The 20,303-nt window shown below is 37.3% G+C and overlaps 1 protein-coding gene across 1 annotated transcript in view; it reads right to left on the bottom strand.

The window, feature by feature from the left end:
• The window catches only part of PLA2G4A (phospholipase A2 group IVA), a 191,818-nt gene that overhangs the window by 68,553 nt on the left and 102,962 nt on the right, over positions 1-20,303 (bottom strand). Inside the window, exons 9-11 of the mRNA XM_059413934.1 lie at positions 14,698-14,834; positions 6,984-7,206; positions 6,124-6,238 (exon numbers count right to left, since the gene is read on the bottom strand). Coding sequence (XP_059269917.1) covers positions 6,124-6,238; positions 6,984-7,206; positions 14,698-14,834 — 475 coding nt within the window. The remainder of the gene's footprint in view (positions 1-6,123; positions 6,239-6,983; positions 7,207-14,697; positions 14,835-20,303) is intronic.

Below are 20,303 nucleotides of genomic sequence, written 5' to 3'. Positions count from 1 at the left end.
AAACGGAAGAAAGCATTTTCTAACATTTGCCTTTTATTCTTCTTTCTTTAATTTTGCTTATTAATCATTCTTCTGACTCAAGATTATAATGCAAAGTTTTTAATGCTGAATGTCTTAAGAAACACATTAATAGGGTCAAGAAAGCATACTTTCTAATAAAGGCTATGGAGCCCTGGGTTCAAATCCATTTTGCTGCTTACCAATTATGCAGGCTTTGGTAGATCACTTGTGTTCTTTGTGTTTAGGTCCCTATAGAATGTGAGTAATATAGAGGATTGTAAAATTGTTGTGAAAATCTGATGGGTATAGAAATGTAAAGAACTTAGATGAGGGCATAGCACATTTTAATCACTCTATAAATGGTAGCCACTATTAGATTCCATGTATATCCTTGACTATCACTATGTTTAATTATGTATCAAAAATGAATTCCTGGGCGCCTGGGTGGCTCAGTGGGTTAAGCCGCTGCCTTCAGCTCAGGTCATGATCTCAGAGTCCTGGGATCGAGTCCCGCATCGGGCTCTCTGCTGAGCAGAGAGCCTGCTTCCCTCTCTCTCTCTCTCTGGCTGCCTCTCCGTCTACTTGTGATTCCTCTCTGTCAAATTAATAAAAAAAAAAAAAAAAATCTTTAAAAAAAATGAATTCCTTGTTTCTGATTCCTACTTCCCATGCTTGCTACTCTCAGCACCCCCTTCCTGTTAAACAGGGCTACTTTTCAGATATTCATACCAAAATTTATACTTGATCCTTGACAGCTCTTTTCCCTTTACATCTTACTTATAAAACCTCAAGCTCCGGAGGCTCATTACCAGATATGGTTACACATAGGCCTGCTTATCCATTTGTCCACCATGGACCACCATCCATTTGTACCCTACTGGTAGAAGCTGCCATACCTTCTCCCTGGATCTCCACAATAGTCTTCTAGAACAGCTCTCCTCTATTCTCCTGCTATCTTTTTGATACTTGTGGCAAGAATGAATTTTTAAAAATAGAAATCACAGCACACTAATGCCAGGTGAAAACTTTCCAATGGCTCCCCATTATACTGAACATAAAAATGTAGTCAACAAGTCTTTGCGACAGTCTTGCCACTGCTCCCGGACCTCATGTCCTAACCAGTCTCCCATTATGTTGGTCTTGCTCCTTCCACTCTAGCACACAAATCTTCTTAATTTTCCTCAAAGAGAAAGCTCCATGACACCTCAATGCCTTTATGCTTCCTATTACCTTGTGCAATTACAAGGCTTGCTCCTTCTCAACCTTTAGTTCAAGGTCCAATTTCACTGGCCACCCTCTGTGAAGTCCCACAACCATCTACCCTTGCCTAACCCAAAACCCTCTGCACTCCTTTATTCCCCTCTTCTAAAATCATTACATGCCTATCCAAACAATCCAAAATCCAAGTAACTCAAAAATCCACAAATTTTTCTGCTATTCATTTGGTGGTAAAATCTGACTGAATTCATTCAGCAGAGGAAAAAGTCTTGATAAGAGGCTGAATTTTTATTTATCTCACTAAATATGAATACTGACACACTCTATTAGAGAAATCACTCTATTTGATAATGAAATCTAGGGCAGTATTATGTAATAAATGATGTATTTTTTTTAACTTTAAAATCTAAAATATTCTGAACCCCAAAACATCTATCCCCAAAGTTTTAGAAAAGGGATTGTGGATGTGTATTTATTTTTTACTCAGTGGCAGATTGTAACATTCTACCTTTCTTCAAGGAAGTTATGAAATCACACTTGAGATGAGAACACATTATAATTCATTGGAAATCAAAGCCAAATGGCACATATACCTTTCACCAGAAAGTGGTGTGCTTTATAAAGATTTACATGGAGTTAGTGAGATATGACTAGCCATGACTCAGAGGTTGCTAGGAAAATTCTGTTCTCTCTACAAGTAATTTCCCATCTCCAAATTTTATCCCCTTGAGTATTGAAACACAATGATTTCTCGAGTAATGTCTTCTTTATTAATGCTGTGTGTGCGCAGACAGTAACTACAGACATTCTCAAGGTAAGCTTGCTCTCAAGGTAAGGTAAGTCCTTACTGAAGGACTCACTAGAGTAGTATGTAACTATTATTCTTTTTGCTGTTGACTCACACATTTCAAACTTGAACCTCTCTCTTATACCTCCAGGTATTCATTTCCAACTTCCTCCTGAGCATTTACACTTAGACACACCGTCATCACATCCCACTGTGCTTACCTGGAAAGGAACTCATCACCCTTCCTCCCAGTCTACCTTACCTGCTTCCGTAAACCACATTATCATAGCCCCCAAAAGGAAGTTTTTTAAACTGAAACCCCTCTTTTACTCACTAACAATCAAACCCATTCATTACCACTTCTCACGGGTAACCTCTGGGCTTTTCACATCCATCTTCATCTCTTCTTTTCGGGATCTCCCTGGCTCCAGAACATTATTACGAGAACACCATGGTAGCACTGCTTCCTGTTTCTTTCCTTGCTAATCTACCCACATGAATCACGAAAATACTTTTTTTTCCCAAAGACACTAAACAATTTAATTGCCCTGCCCCCAAACACCAAATATTTCCCATTATCATAACTGAACAAAAATATTTCTGTCTGGAATTCAAATCTTTCTGTAACTTGGCACTAGTAGTTTTCCCAAATGTACCACCCACCTTCACCAACTCATACTAAGGCTAGTTTCTTTTTACTGCTCTCCAAAACCTACTTTCGCTCCCCTTCTGAGCATTTTCTCATGCTATTTCGCACAAAGAGGACTATTCATCTCCCTTGATAGACCTTTCCATGTTCAACTGAAAACTGAGTTCCTTCACCCACATGAAGTCTTTCTTAGGACTGCATTAAATCTCTATGATATCTTACTCGTAGGTCAGTTCTACACACTTTAAGAGATCATAATGTTCTATGTGTATGGCTCATTTATTTTCCATGTTTTATTTTTGTCTTGTTAATGGGACTGTAACTTTCCCAAAGAATAATAAATACTATGTATTTACTCTTATAGTATCTGTCAAAGAATTTAACATGATGTTGAGCTTATAAATTGTGCTCAATAAACACAATTTATTGACCAATGGAAATGTAAAAATGAAAGCACTGTAGTAAAGTGAAGGAGTCAAAAAATATTTAACAGTTTAAACAACTAAAGTTTATTTGTTTAAGATCTTCAAAAGAGGAAAATGTTTAAAACTATTCTACAGGGAAGAAAAACATTCTCTGATATTGTGGAAATAAAGTTGATAAAAACTTCTGTAAGTTAAGATAATCTGGTTCTTTGACTTTTAAAAATATTATTCAGATAATATTTCAACTTTTTTTCCCCAAATATCCATTTTTAATCCAAGCAAACTTTAAAGTAATATAGACATCTCTCTTCCCCCACCCCCCCCAATAACCCAAGCTACTTGAAGTTTCATAACATAACACCTTTGAATCTCTTATCTGAGTACAAGATCTACATAACTCATGCTTGATGGCTTTGTCCAACTCTGTTGGAAGAAACAGCTTTGAACCTCCTTATCGTAAAAGTTTAAAGATTTTATTTATTTGACAGAGGGAGAGGCAGGGAGAGAAGGAGCACAAGCAGGGGGAGTAAGAGAGGGAGAAGCAAGGCTTGATCCCAGGACCCTGGGATCATGACCTGAGCCGAAGGCAGACGTGTAACGACTGAGCTACCCAGGCACCCCCTTATTTTAAAAGTTTAGCAATGAAGTTTAGTTAAGTATCTCCCATCTCTGTAATAATATCACAGTGAGGCAGATGGCCCAAATCAGATACTTCAAGCTCAAAAGGTACATAAAACAACCTTTCCCACTCTAGTTGAATCCAAACCAGTCCTTTGTTCTTTAATGATCGTGGTTAGATTTTCCAATGAGAATGGCTACTGCCTCAAGTTCAGAATTTTAAAAAGGTGACTATGAAAATGACATAACAATTGTAACACTATTTTATGTCTCTTCTTGATGTTCCATCTTCTGCCTACCTCAGGTGATTGTCTTAATAGCTCTGTAAGATAAACCTGATGTTTATTAATATCCTTTTTTTAAAAAAATAAGGAGGAAAACAAGAATCAGAAAGATTAAATGACCCACCGAAGGTATTTCAGCTTAGAAATAAGGCAGGGCTTACAAATCAGTTTAGTGCTTATTTGGCCACATCATAATGCTTTTGGGGTAAAATGGCTTATTTGGCTATGCACAGACTTGACTAGCATTCTAGTAGGATTTATCAACCTATTTGCAAACATTCCAAGACCTCACAAAACACCAGTGATAGGAAAGCAAAAACCAAACCAAACCAATTTCATCATGGCGCTTAAACTTTTCTTATATGAATGAATTTCAGTTCTCCCTATAAACTTCATTACAATCAAGATCTTGCTCCTTATTTATTGCTGGGCATGCTATAGTTACCCCAGACTCCTAATGCATGCTCGACCCCCATGCAATAATTAAATATACCTTTCATATATAAAATCTGTTTATAGCTAAGATCCAGACCTCTGATTTCTTATACAGCTTTCATAGAGCACTAAATTTTTAAGATTTACTTAAACTTAAGTTGGGTCTGACACTGTTTATGTACTATGCATACTTTATATCATTTTTTAAAAATATAAACATGTTGATAGGCTCATCCTTATTTAAGAGATGTAGAAGCCAACTAAAAAATATCATGTATCTTGGTCAAGAAACAATACAGAGTACCTTCTTTCTTGAGCCTTCACTTCTTTAATAATTATTGTAAATCTTTCAGATTATAAGTCCTGATAGAATGGGGGCAATATACTGTGGTGGGGGAGGGGAGTTCATGCTTAGCACCTGGCTTACTACGGTCTACACAGTCAGTAACCAGAGAAGCCAGTATTTTCATAAAACAAAGGATTTTCGAGAATAAATCTCAGCTCTGCTATTTACTTTCTGTGTGGCAATGTGCAAATAATTTAATCTTTCTGAGGTTTTGTTCTTTTTTGTCTATTGAACAGAGCTAAAAATACCTCACTTCCTGAGCTGTAGCAAAAGTTAAATAAAATAATCAATATGTTAAGTGATTTCTGAACCATCAGCATGATGGTTTTTAGTCAATATAACTGGTAAATAGTTGAATAGATGCATTCCAGCTGCACTGCTTTTTATAAATAATTTTCAAGGAGAGCTTGGGTGGCTCAGTTGCTAAGTGCCTGCCTTCAGCTCAAGTCATGACTCCAGAGTCCTGGGATCGAGTTCACTATCAGGCTCCCTGCTCAGCAGGAAGCCTGGTTCTCCCTCTCCCCTGGCTTGTGTTCCCACTCTCGCTGTCTTTCTCTCTGTCAAATAAATAAATAAAATCTTAAAAAATAATAATAATAATTTGCAAAGTTCTTCTTGCGTAAGAGAGGTCAGTTGAAAAAAGTAAGGCTTTGTAAAATTGGAAAAGGATTCGGGATGTAAATCTGTTAATTACATGCCATGCACAATTCTTTTCTTTCAAGCTTATGGTGTGACTGATTTCACTGAGGTCCTTTTCCTAAAAATATGATGAACCCTACCAGCTATAGTGAGAAGTGCTTCCACACTGCAGATTAAGACTGCCAAAGGCCCTCAGAAGCATGAGTTCACGGGCTTTGAGAGCACCCAATAAGAAGAAAAGCCACAGAAGAAACAAATATTTACATTTGAGATTTAACAAAATGAGGCATTTTGTTCACCAGCTGCCTCAAGTACAGACTAGTACTTTTTAAGTACTGTATTATAAAAATTACAACAGGGTTTTGAATGATAAACATATATCATATTATCCTATTTAATGAAAACAGCTGCAGGAAGCAAATAATATGCATTGCCTAGAAGCACTAGGCACACTATTTTGTTAAAAGTCCCTGAGAAATGAGGAAAATTGAGGTTGCAATCATGACTTTTTATAGTTTTTATTTCACTAATTTAAATGAAGAAATATAAGTTACTAACTTCATGGAATATATTCCATAACGAGAAAATCATCTAGCTTAATATTTTCTTCTATCTTCCAATGTTTTCATGTTAGAGAAAATATATGAAAATGGACAACTAAAATTGCTTATAACCACAGTTCAAAGGTTCAAGGAAATGTTTTGAAAGAGGAAATTACATACCTGCAAACATCAGCTCTGAAACATCGGGTTTGACATGGAGACAAGTGAAGAGAGGTAAAGGGCATTGACCAGAATTGACTTTTTCCTTCAAGCTACTCAAGGTAGTGTTCATTCTCTGTCCACAGAAGAAATAAAGACATGATTTTAAATACAGAAGCAAACACAGATAGAAAGCTACTTAAAGTAGGACTTCCAATCGAGACACTTAAAATTCTTATAATAAAAATAAGTCATGTTTTCTAGAAATCTCTGGGTTTTAATAAACAACAAAATTAAGCTCTAGGGAGGTAATTATCTTCATTCTAAAAAAACCCCACAACTTTAAAGGCTATATCTATGTTTGAGTTGAAGAACTTGGCAGCTACAAAACCATGAAAAAATAATCTGGACCCCGGATTCCCTGGAACTGACTCTATCTCCCCCGCTTTATTTTCCCATGGTAAGTCACACTGTAGTCATGTGTCAAATGGGCTTTTTCCATGTGACTCACTCCCTTTTCTGACTCTCTTTTAGGCAACCTCCATTTGCCTCTACCATTACAATATTACTTGTATTCATCTTAAAGAATGCCATTGAGTGGCCAGTTAAGGGTTAAAATGTGTATTTTTTTTTTTCCCCCAAAGAAAAAGAATACAAAAGTACTTCACTATACATCAAAACTGTTACACAGAATGAGTAAGCACTAGCCAGAAATGTACAAGTGTTATGCCTGGCATGGGGGTATGTGCTCAGGACACATTGTTGATTGGGTCAGTTGAGTCAAGTGATGTTTACAAAATACATCATTTTGTTTTATTAAAACATTATAACATACAGGGTCTACTTGTATTAAAAGGGCCATAGATTGAGTCATAGCTTACATTGTGAATTAGTGTTTCTCCTATTAACATCCCAAAGATATCGGTAAATGTGACAGGCTGTCCAGAGCTTTTCTTCTTCCATAGAGACTCAACATATCTTTTAACTTTCTGTGGTGTGAGAAGTAAAAGGGGGTTGTGGCTAACATTTTTCATTAGCTCTTCATTAATCTCCTCTGGTCCTTTCTGTGGAAAATCAGGGTGAGAATATAGTGTTGACATGTACCTGTAGAGAAACAAAAGATGATTAGCAAAGAGAAAGTGCATTGCATGGTAGTCTCCAAAGAAGGCAGGTACTCTTTGTCATAAAAATTAAAAAAAAAAATGAATGTTAGAAATAGTTGATTAACTTAATTATCGGACTGAAAATATCAATCCATTTAAGGAAAGAATGTATCAGTCAGAAAGAAGCTGGTCTACAATGGAAGCCAAGTAAAAGAGAGGTCTCAGAGGAAACACTGGATTTCCCATGCCCAATCCAGAGAGGAGGACGCTGTGCCAGGCTTACACCGTGTACTGTCTAGCCTCTAGAAATGGGTAAACCCTATTAGATTATCAGAAACCAATGAAAACAACATGTTTGAGTCATGTAAACAAGCTAACCTGTCTGGATGTAATAGTAGTCACATACGTAATCTGATGGTTGGACTTTCCATAATGATTATCTACAGGTAGGAAATGTGCTGCTGTCTAACCTATTCTGAATGCCTAATTTTCCTGACAAATGTGGCGTTTGTTTGTTTGTTCCATCCACTGCAAACTGGGCAGAATCCTAAGTCTTGAGAATTATAGGTCTCAGAATTTCTGCGCATCCAAATCTGATGGTAAAATCCTGGAGAGAAAGAAGTCTTTGAGGTAAATGCTTTCTTGTGGAGATTCTTGGCCACCAGCCATTTGACCACTTCTAATGAAACTGGAAATCAGCAGACACTACCCTGGTGTTTGATATTTAGACCATAAACATGGTCTCATATGTGAGACCACCCTCCTTCCCGTGCACTCATATGTGAGACCACCCTCCTTCCCGTGCATCAATATCTCTAGTATTGTAGTTCTCCACACTAAATATGAAGTATGACTGTGTATCTGTCTCCCTTACTAAATTATGACATCCCCCAGGGAAAACTGCTTATTCAACTTCTCTAGTCTCAATGACTAGCAAATGCCTGGCATGTGGAAAGCATGGTTTTTTGAACTACTGAACAGAGAATACAAAATAATGAGAGAAAGAAATAACCACCACGTCATCTAACCAAAGAGTATATAAAATAGCACACAGTTTAACTTCCTGTTTCCTTGACATTCAAATCAAAATACCTGTTATAATGATTTATCTTTCCTTTAGAGAGAGGAAAAAACTAACCCTTAATGGGCCCCTGCCATGCCCTAGGCCTGTGCTGGCTAACTGGGCATAAGCTTAAAGACCCACAACAGCTTCCAATTCTTCTAAGAGAGGACTGATGCATTTAAACCAATGTTCACAATTCCCCAGTTAATAAAAGAACTAGAATTTAAAATGTGTCCTCTCCCCCAATAGGTTTTATTGTTTTTTCTTAATCTCTTAAATAAGATTTCAGTTCTTAGAAACCAAACTACTTCTACTTTACATTAGAGTAGAATTTTTTATTGGATTCAGAGTTCTTTGGAGACAAACTGAGAATCATTTTAAGTCAACAAATGGAGACTGATGAGAGACCTAACATGGAACACATGCTCTGAAAAACATGTTTTTTAAATAAAAATTCTTAAAAGATCTTTATCCTAATATTTCCCAAAAACTTGTGAGAAAGATAAATCAAAAAGATTTACTCTGAACTCAAGCCTGGTATAATCACCAATTATCTAGAAAAATACAGCTTAGACGGTTTGAGAGATACAGGATCTATCCATTCCTGTAGTTATTCCAAGGTCTATCACATGATTCATTCAGACCAACGAAGACCTGACTTTCTGGACCTTATCATTCTTTTCAATAATTGCACACATTGATGGTATGTATTGGTTGACACTTAAGAACATAAAAAAAATAGGAAAATAAAACATCTTTTTGAGCCTCTGAGTAGTTGGTTCTGGAACTATTCATGATATACTTCATTCTCTAACTCTAAGAAGAAGTTATTTACTATTCTCATTAACAAGAATAATTTCTACCTCCATGGGCCACTGGCTTTCCCCTAACTTATTAAAAATTATATTATGTCACTGTGCATAGTTTGGATTTTGCCTTGGATTTTAGAAAGCTTAAACCCAACCCTGTGTTTCATGCTTCTCAGAGCTATAGGTTATAGCATGAATTTTTTAAGGTTTTTTATTTATTTGATAGAGATCACAAGTAGGCAGAGAGGCAAGCAGAGAGAGAGGGGGAAGCAGGCTCTCTGCAGAGCAGAGAGCCTGATGCGGGGCTCGATCTCAGGACCCCAGGACCATGACCTGAGCCGAAGGCAGAGGCTTTAACCCACTGAGCCACCCAGGTTCCCCATATAGCATGAATTTTTAATTTAGCTGGTCTTTAAATGAACCAAATTATGATTCTAGTAAGTACCTCTGCCCCCATGAATTGCCTCCAGCAAGATCTGAAGGCCCTTGTCTTCTCTTCCTTTCTTACCATTGGCTTTAGATCAAGCAGTTCTTCCCTCTGGGGTTGGGGGACTGCTCAAAAGCTAGGACTTGTATCAGAGCTTCAGAGGTTGATTTTTTTTAAGTGGTCAAAATGTATATGGATACCAGCCCAATCCTCTCTTTTTGTTCCACGTAGAATGGTTGTAGTCCATTTCTGCCCTCTAAAGTTTGAAGTAAAGCCATTCACTTGGATGAATCTCTCTCTCCCCCTTTCCCTCTCTCAATCTTTTCCCATCATGAAGCAATTGGCTTGAGGATACAAGCCCCAGTCAGAGACCTAGAATACCTCAACCACTGGCACCAGGTTAATGTTCTCCACGTCAGCATTTATGACACCATATTCCTTAGAATTTGCAAGCGTGAGTTGGACAGACCTATCATGGCATCATTGTGGGGACATCTAAGACCTGAGTTTTTGCTTTGGTGAAGATAAAGGTGGGGTGATAGGGGCAATGGCCAATTTTCTTTAAATAGCTTTCTTTGTTTCCTTGGTGACACCAAGGCAAGATTCGGCTATTACTAGCTTCTGTGGACATGTCTAAGCACATAGACATCAATCCTCCAATACTGAAGTCCATAGTTCAGCCTTAATTTTCATCTCTTTACTAATAATACATGATTCCTAATTATACCAATCAAGTTTCCACAACTAAGTTTCTTAGACACAGCAGGGCCTCTATAAATAGTTAAGTAATGAACGAAATGATCCTCAATTTATTTCTCTATAAATCTGAAAATATCTGCCTCTAATTTTTTTGACACATTTATACAATGGGACACATCATTCTCTCCATACGAATGCATTCTAGGCTAAGTGTGAAATGTTTATAGCTAAATCATGTCAAAAGTGCACAAGGAAGGGTTCCTGGGTGGCTCAGGCAGTTGAACAACTGTCCCACCCTTGAGTTTGCCTCAGCTTATGATCTCAGAGTTGTGAGACTGAGCCCTTGTGGGCTCCATGCTCAGTGCAGTCTGCTTGTCCCTCTCCGTCTCCCCTTCCCCTCCCCACACCTGCCCAAACATGTGCTCCCTCACATGCCCGTATGCTCTATCTCTCAAATAAATAAATAAAATCTTTAAAAAAAATCCCACAAGGAATTCTCAGTACAATCCTTTCTTCCACATCACACAGCCAATGTTTTAAAAGACCAGTACCAGGCCTCTAAGGACTTGCCAAATCAGCATCATCAGGGTTAAACATATAGAACTTCTATGCCTAGTAAGTGTCAAAAGCCAAGTCTCAAAAGCATTTCTTGAAACTTAACATTTGTAAACAGCCTAAAACTCTAAAGAAATCTTTAGATTCATTTCCCCCTCAAAATGGTTACTTTTGCAAAGCTTTAGTCATTAAATATGTGATTTGTTGGAGAGACCCACTAAAGAACAAGACAAGCACAGTTCCACCACCCCCCACGCCAAACAACATATTTTCTCTAACTTCCATCTTGATCTTTTTCTGTTGATCTTGATCTGTCACCTCTTATGAGGCAACGTCTCCTAAAATTGTTTCATTTTTCAGTGCGGCAGGAATTCTTCAGACTGTCCAACTGAAAGTTCTCATTCTTGAATTCCATTTTAGTCAGTTTAATGAACTGAACCCCATGGTTACAGATGTAGAGCTGCTCTCAATTCTCTTTAGATGATAATGCCATACAAACATGGTAGTCAAGACACTTTAACCCCTCAGGATTCTACAAATGAAGCTGTACTGGGAAAGAGAGTTGTGCTGACCGGTTGGCTAATACAAGCAATGAATAATAAGTATCATACAAAAATAATTTCAGAAATAATTGCCCTAAAGTTAGTAACAGTTACAAGGGAAGGCTTTGTCCTACATAAAATTCTCTTTTGTGATCACAGAAAACTTTTTGGGAGGTCCAGGCTTCTCCAAATATTTCCGTATTACCTCATTTGTGCCAAGTAATGGTCATGTGTCAACAGAATATAAAAACTTACACAACACAAGAGTGTAATTTGTTTATCCAAGTCTTTCTGAATTCCTTCCTTTGAACTTTTTTACCTTCTCACCTATACTTTTCAGAGAAAATTAATATGAATCATCCGACCACCTTTTCTTCTGTCTCAGGAAGTATCTCTCCTCTCCATGATGAACAGCTTTCACTTGTACTTTTCAATCTTGTCCTGTCCTGTCTCAGTCTGAATCTTTTTCTATCCACGAAGCATCTATTTCTTTATCTTTCGTCTATCCGTCTACACTGTTTCCTTTACCTCAGACTTCTACACCAATTTCTAAATTCTGGAAACAAAACCACACCAAGATACTTTCCTGAGTCCTACATTCCCTTTCTTGAAAGAATAGACATTTCCTAGTAGTTTACCAACTACCCCCCCCCACTCTTTCTTTCATCTTCTCTTTACTTCTTATTTGCAATTTCATGATCAAAAGTGCTCTTTATTTACTTCAGTGATTCTTGTTAAAACCAGTAAGGATTTCCAAGCCCAGTTCTAAGCTAAGCTATTCACAGATGTTTCATTCTATTAAAAGTCCCACTACTTCTTGAAGTACTCTCTACCCCTGACCTCTGGGTCATCTTTTACTTGATTGTCTTCTTCAACAGCTACTTTGTATTGTCTTTCCTTTTTTGGTCCATTAGCTTTCAGGATGTTCTAGAGTTCCATGAACTAAATTATTGATGGTAATAACTGACGTGGTAGAAGCTGGTGAAATTGCCAAGGGAGTGGTGTGTAGATGTAACAGAACAAAAGAGAGGTCTTGGAGGAAAGCTCACATTAAGGAGTAAAGCAGTGAAAATTGTAAAGACATTACGGAGGGCAGAGCAGTCAGAGAGGATGAAATAAAATCCAAAAGGCAGAAGAGAGGGGCACCTGGGTGGCTCAGTGGGTTGAGCCTCTGCCTTCGGCTCAGGTCATGATCTCAGGGTCCTATGATGGAGCCCCATATCAGGCTTTCTGCTCAGCAGGAAGCCTGCTTCCCACTTTCTCTCTGCCTGCCTCTCTGCCTGCTTGTGATCTCTCTCTCTCTGTGTCAAATAAATAAATAAAGTCTTTAAAAAAAAAAAAAAAACCAAAAACCAAAGAGTCAAGGAGGAAAAGAACTTCAAAAGACATGATTATATTTGGAAATTAGGTGGTTGCCAGGTGAAAATCTATTGTTAAGGCTTTTAGGAATGAGTGGCCTTGAAGGAAATGAAAGAAATAAGGGACGGCTAATCTTGGAGAAATTAGGCAACGAAGGATAGAGCAGAAGTTTATGTACGTATAAATGTGTGGCCTGTGGTATTTAAATGATTAGCCTGTAACATCTAAAATTCTCTTAATTGCACTTTGCAGGACTTGTTTTTAGAACCTTGACAGCAGAATCTAAGATGCTGCCTCAAATCCATAACTAAAGCAATGACTGCAGCCTAATAAACACACACTATTATACCCTCAAGTCAGCACCCCAAATCATATCTGTTCTGTCTTTATTAGGTGAGTTTAAGAAAATAAGCTTCTTGCAATGTATTAGTCAGTGATGGACCACAGGAATCCAACAAATAGTGAATTCAGAGAAGGAAAACCACTCGAAGAGTAATAATAGAATGCTCGAGTAGGCAAATTAATCTTAGGGCCCAAGTTTTTCTGTCATATTACTCATTAAACAGGCAGGTGCCTGCTCTTTCCTTCAAGGGAATGAATAGTAATGGGCTACACCCTTCTTTCAAAAAAGATAAATCATTTTGAGGGTATATAGAAAGAAGGTAGCAACCATCATTCTAAGTTTTTGTTTTTTAGTTAAAGAATCTGATATTTAAGATTTAAGATATTTAAGTTTCTTAAATATTTAAAAACTATACATTCTTTATATGTGAATTTCTGTGTAGAACATACAGCTGTGCAAGAAAAGATTATGGTTTAGTTCCAAGAATCCTAGACTAGAGGATCAAAAGCCTGACTTCACATGCTGGTTCTGCTAGTGATCTTGGACAAATCCCTTGGCTTCCGAGTCAAATTTTCTTTAGCTGAAAATGAAAAAAACTCAGATCCATCTCATACGATAAGAAGGTAGAGAAATATTAAAATGCTTGACATATATAATATAGCATTATGACAGTTGAACTTTACTATGGCTGAATGATTAAAAAGACTTGTAAGTCAAAGTCAGGCATTTTGTAATAAGGTGACACAGTTGAGACATTTTAGGAAGAACTAATATTTTATTTTCTTTTTTTTTCTAATATTTGATTTTCAATGTACTTCTGTGGGTCAGGCAAACTAAAAATAACAAGGTAGATTCTTTGAACATGTTTCATAAATGTTTATGAAACGACAAAGCTATGGTGTACAAATATTTTATGTACACATGTTTTACGTCTCTCTCCAAATTTAGCTTAAGTGCATATAAAGGATTAATTTGATAATCAGATGTGAATCAGTGAAACATTCCATTTCTACATTCAAAAGTTGTTTTTCCTCTTCTGTATACTGAGGTATCTTGCATCTCTTTCTATTTGCCCTAGAGAAGAAAATGAATACCTAGTGAATCATGTAGACTTAGACACGATTGCTGAAAGATTACAAATCAGCAAATTATAGGAAGATTAAATTAATTATGGGTGGAGCATGTTATTTCACCTCTGTGATATTTATATAGAATTTCGATTGATCTATTTTTAAGATTTTATGTTTAACTACATTTTAAGTTACAAATCAGCTTAAAAGGAGTAAATTTATGATAAGGGGCATCATTAGGTATGAATTTGCCTTGAAACACATTTTTAAGAAAGATTTTTTTAAAAAATATTTTATTTATTTATTTGAGAGAGAGGCAGTGAGAGAGAGCATGAGTGAGAAGGTCAGAGGGAGAAGCAGACTCCCCGTGGAGCTGGGAGCCCGATGCGGGACTCAATCCCAGGATTCCAGGATCATGACCTGAGTCGAAAGCAGTCGTCCAACCAACTGAGCCACCCAGGCATCCCTCATTTTTAAGAAACATTTTTAAGCATCAAACTGGAACACTTCAATAATTTGAAATTAAGGTTCAGTTTTCTAAATCCTCCTTTCTTTTCAAAGGTTTGAGGTAGATAAACCCCAAACTTTTAGCATGATATAACTAAGATTTAAAATGCATACTAACCATGTGGAGCCAGAAAGACCAGCGATGTAGGTAGCACAATCTAAAATTCCTGCCTCATACAGGGCCTTGATCACACCTGAGAATCCGACCATGGCTCGGAAGCCTCCACCTGAGCCCAATATGGCGACCACAGGCACCTAGAGTGATGAAACGCAGAGATCATTTGTAAAGGCAAAAATATATTCCCTTTTAGTTTCAATTTTCATGTTATGTGCTCCACATTTGGTAATAAAGAATTGTAGTTCACTCATACCTTGATAATATATCTATTTTTTTAAAAGAATATGTTTCATATAAGAAAATTAAGAATTAATGTCTATTAGAAAGCAAATGTGACTAAAATACCAACTAACTCTATTTAGAAATAACAACCATAACTCTGTATTAGCTTAACCCTTTGCACTTTTTGGCTTGCTTTTGGGTGCAATTTTTTTGGGGGGGGGGAGTCTCTCAAAAATCCTATAAAGTGAGCAAAAATGTCTTTGCTCATTTTGTAGATGGAAGTTCTAAAATGCTGATATTACCTATGTAAAATCTATTTGCTGATATCTGGAGTTAAGTAAGCACTATGCCCTCTTGGTCCAGAATTCTTTTTTTTTTTTTTTTTTTAAGTATAATAAAGCTTTATTTTATTGCCTTTCCTTTATATGGCCTTGGTCCAGAATTCTTAATTGCTCCTTTATACCGACTCATTTAAAAATATATACTATTAAAAGTGACAGGAGCTACAGAATCTATTTATTCTTTAATCTATTAAATATATCTGATTGAGTGGTCTCTATCTTTCAAGCATCACAAGTAGATCCAGGGAATATAGTTTAAGTGAGGCAGAAATGTAATAATAATTATGACAATATGGGCACCTGGGTAGCTCAGTTGGTTAAATGTCTGCATTCAGCTGAGGTCATAATCCCAGAGTCCCAGGATCAAGTCCTAGGTCTGGCTCCCTGCTCAGTGTGGAGTCTGCTTCTCCCTCTCCCCCTCCTCCCCACCCCCTGCTCAGGCTCTCTCTTTCTCTCTCTCACTTTATCTCTCAAATAAGTAAAATCTTCAAAAAAATAATTATTATGACAATAAAAAAAATAGGGAGAGATGACATTTCTTGAGCTCTTACTCTGAGACAGAGAGAGATAGAGAGTGTGCACAAGTGGGGGGAGGGGCAGAGGGAGAAGCAGACTCCCTGCTGAGCAGGGAGCCCACCATGGGGCTCAATCCCAGGACACTGAGATCATGACCTGAGCTGAAGACAGATGGTTAACCGACTGAGCCACCCAGGTGCCCCAGAAATTGTTTCATTTAATCTTCACATAATCTCTATGAAGTGTCTATTTTAAGAGATGAGGGACCAAGGCACTTGGAAGAAACACCTTGAAGACTCGCTCCAGGTCAAACAATCAGTAAACAGCAGTCAGGGATTAAACCCCAAGCTCTTATATCCAGGCTCATGCTAATATGTCTTCCTAAAATAAAGGGCTATAGGCTAGGAGTACATGAGGTCCAGAAGATGTGGTCAATTCCAATCAGAGAAACTGAAGTGGTGGAGAAAGCTTCATAAATTAAAAAGAAACCCAAGCTTAATTTTAAAGATGCACAGTTATTCAACAGGGACGGACGAGGGCAGGGAAGGAGGCTGTTCTGGAAATGGAAGCAACATGAGTCAACCAAGAGTTTTTGCAGGAGAGAAGCAAAGGCTGTCTGCAACATGACTAAAATACAAGTGTTTGTTTGTAGAGGAAGAGATTGTCATTTTCTCTGTGGTCCTGAACCATTATTGCTCAAGAGAGCGGGTGGTTTCTCTATACCCCAGGGCCTAGTTCTCAAATTGTACACAGCCGTCTGGGTGTCCACAAGGTCAAAACTATTTTCATGAAAACAGTAAGATGTTATTTGTCTTTGCTCATTCTCATTACTTCATGAGTCTATGATGGACTTTTCTAGAAATTATAGGATGTGTGATACAGCAAGAGATTGAATTCAAAAGCAGATAACAAAAATCCAGCTGCTGTCTGTGAAGTCAAACAACAGAGATACTTATAAAAATGTAAAGCAATGCTGCCCTTCTCACCCTTTTTATGTTCTTGAAAATATGGTTATATTCATAAAATGTCATTGATATTAATATGACAATGATTTATGTAAAATAAGTATGTATTTTGATAAGTTTTCTCAGCTTTCACTTTTCATATGGTAGATATTCATAGATATAACCCATATAAATAAAACCTCTTAGGAGTTCTTTTTTTTAAAAGATTTTATTTATTTATTTGACAGAGAGAGAGATCACAAGTAGGCAGAGGGGTGGGGGGAAGCAGGCTCCCACTGAGCAAAGAGCCCAATGCAGGGCTCAATCCCAGGACCCTGAGATCATGATCTGAGCCGAAGGCAGAGGCTTAACCCACTGAGCCACCCAGGTGTCCCTCTCTTAGAAGTTCTTTATATTTTTTTTAATGTAAAATAGATTTCTCAGATCAAAAAGCTTAATAACCACTGCTCCAGAATTATCAGGCATGTGGTGAGTACAATCCAATATCTTCCAGGAAGATTCTGAGCCTGTTGAGGATGGGGGGAGGGTGGGGGTGGAGACAGACAAGGGAACAGGGAGTGGATGGATGGAAATGTTTACTGGATAGACAGAGGCTGATGTGAAAGAAAAGTCAGACTGCTGGGGAGAAAGAGTATCTTTTGTTTGATGCTGTTTCCCAATAACAATTACTAGCAAAAGAAAGTTAGAGATTGAAGACTGAGCAAAGATGGAGCAAAGATACTAGATCACAAAGCAGTTCAAAGCTTTATAAGAAACAAAGTGAAGAAAGAAATCCACAGGGGTGGAAAAGCAGAAGCTGAAGCAAGTAGGGATGTTCTGACTAGAGTACACTTCTCTACTACTGAGTGGCCCCTAACTGAAGGAGCCTATGCGTCCTAATTAGATGCAGGTTGGAGAGCTCATTCATGCAAACACACTCCAGCATTCGGTACAATGGAGCAAGTTAAATGGCTTTGAACCTGTACATGTTTAGATGTACAGAATGCTTTCAATCATATATGTTTAAATTGCAAATAACATAAAATACCTAAGTTCTTAAAAACCTGTCTGGAGGGGATCAAAAGCTAGGATAGGAAACAGAAGTGGATTATAAAGCAGGTGAACAGAGCACACTACAGTAATAGCTGTCAGAGGAGCTGTTAAGCAAGCCAGATAGGAAGTTAGAAGGAGGAAGCATCTGAATTAGGCCTTGAAGGAAGACTTGAATTTATGGACAACATAATAAGAACAGTGAACATTTCCTGTTGTCAAGCACTGAGCCTAAATTCAAGCCAAGACACTCACAAGCTGAAAAGGACATGTGACATTGCAACAGTCCTCTAGGGAGTCAGGAGAAATACGATTAAGAAGAGCTTCATGGGGAAAAAAAGTATTTCGGTTGATATTATAGAAGGAGGAAGACTGTTTATATTAAAAAATCATGTAGGAGCATTTGAGCCTGGTGATTTGGTTACTTGTAATGCTGCATTATTGAAAATAACATTAAATCCAATACAAATCCAACAGTCTAGAGTAAGAAAATTCTTAGTAACACATCTCACTGTTCAACACGCAACACGGAACTGCACTGTTGTTCAGTAAGATTTAATAAGAAAAGTTGGAAGACTGAACATAAGGCTTTCTCTAATCCTGAGAAAACAGCTCCCCAGATGTCCTTCTTCATAAGCCACTAGTCCAACACATACTTACGAATATTTATGTTGTTAGGAATTTTCTGGAAATAGCCACTTACGAAACTGGAATTTGTTACTTATATAACCCATTGTTTTCATTATTGCTTTACAGTAAATTCTTAGAATTTTCAGGTAAGATTTTGAAGTCAGGTATCTGAGCTGCTAGCAGGCGAAAGAAATATCAGATACTTGTACATAAAAACAGAATAATCAAATACTTGAATGACTATGTAGATTACAATTCTCATCTGCATTTGCTACACATGAATTAATCTGTTTTATGTATATCCTTTAATTTTCACAACTAATTTTCACAGTGACATTTTAAAGATAAAATAATTGAAACATAAGGAAGTTAACTTTTCTTATCACAAAGCTAGAAAGCAATGTCCTGTGGACTCAAAACTGGATCTGTTAGCCTCCAAAGCTTTTAATTCCCTCTGCTCCATGATCTCTGAAAGCTTTCCCTCTAACTAACTTTGTGATCTGGGGCACAGAAAATCCTCTTTGGACTCTGTTTCCTTACATGCAGAAGCACTGGGTAGCATTAGCAACCTTGAGGCCTTTAGCTACTAGTAACACTTGATTCTATAACTCAGACAGAATATGAGTTATAAAACTATATAAGTATATACTTTTTATTAACTTTTTATTAAAAAAGGGAGATTTGACTTATCAAGAAAATATGTCTCTCTGGCACAAGCCTGGGCACTTTCATTCAATTTATTTCATCTAATTTTCCCAGCCCTCAAAAGGAGATCATTTCCATTTTTCAGACGATGAAGTATTTAATCCACACAAATACCTTGTCCACATACAGACGCAACTAATTGTTCATAGAACCACGACGTGAACTAAGTGTCACCAACACCGTAATTCACTCTTTCCTTTTAGTCACTATTGAGAAAGAAAGAGTACTCTTTGCTAAAAGAAACCATTTGATATTTAGCTAATTTATATTTCAGATTCATCTGTTACTTTGGATGGTATCAGCCCAATTTTACGTAATAAATGAAGGCTAAATTTGGTATCAGCCCAATTTTACGTAATAAATGAAGGCTAAATTTGGATGTTTTAATAACCTTGGTCATTCTGAAATAACTTTCAAAGAAGTAACTGAGGAGTTATAAGAAGCAGCTGTTAGTGCTGACTCAAAATCTAAAAGAATCTAAGAAATGTGCTGTTGACAGGTTTTAGCTTATATTTAGACCTAAGAGCATTAGTATTTGTGCATAAATGATATCAATGAATATCTCTCATATGATAACAGGAAATGAATCTTCATTTACCAAAAATCCTGTGGTTTTGATTAAATTAATTGATACATGGGCTTATGGATGTTATTAATTTCCTCCCTTGCAAAAGAAAATTCTCAAGTGCTTAAGGGTTTTGGGTTTTGGGTTTTTTGGTTTTTTTTTTTTACATTTTCATAGGTTTTTAAGGTCTGAAAATTATATAAAGACTTTTGCCTCCTTGGCTCCTGTACTAGTCAGGGCTCTCCAGAAACACAGGATCAACAAGATGTACCTAGCTACGAACCTGTCTAGAAAGAGATTTATTTTATAGAATTGGCTCGCGAATTTAGGATGAATGGCAAGTCCAAATCTGCAGAATGGGCCAGCAGGCTCCAAAACCAGGAGAGTCAATAATGTGTTTCTAGTCTGAAGGCCAGCAGTTGGAAACCCAGGAAAGCCAATGGTGCAGATGAAGAGAAATGGAGTCTGTTGGAGAACTCCCTCTTGCTCAGAAAGGCTGATCTTCTTGTTCTGTTCAGGCCTTCAAGTGATTAAACAGGGCCAACCCACATTATGGATTGTAATTTACTGATCTGAGTGTTAATCTCACCTAAAATCACCCCATTTCACGTTTCAAAGAGGCAAGAGAAAAGG

Source organism: Mustela nigripes, chromosome 10 (assembly GCF_022355385.1).
Source record: "Mustela nigripes isolate SB6536 chromosome 10, MUSNIG.SB6536, whole genome shotgun sequence".
In the NCBI taxonomy this organism is placed as follows: Eukaryota; Metazoa; Chordata; class Mammalia; order Carnivora; family Mustelidae; genus Mustela; species Mustela nigripes.
This window is presented reverse-complemented; position numbering and strand designations above follow the sequence as displayed.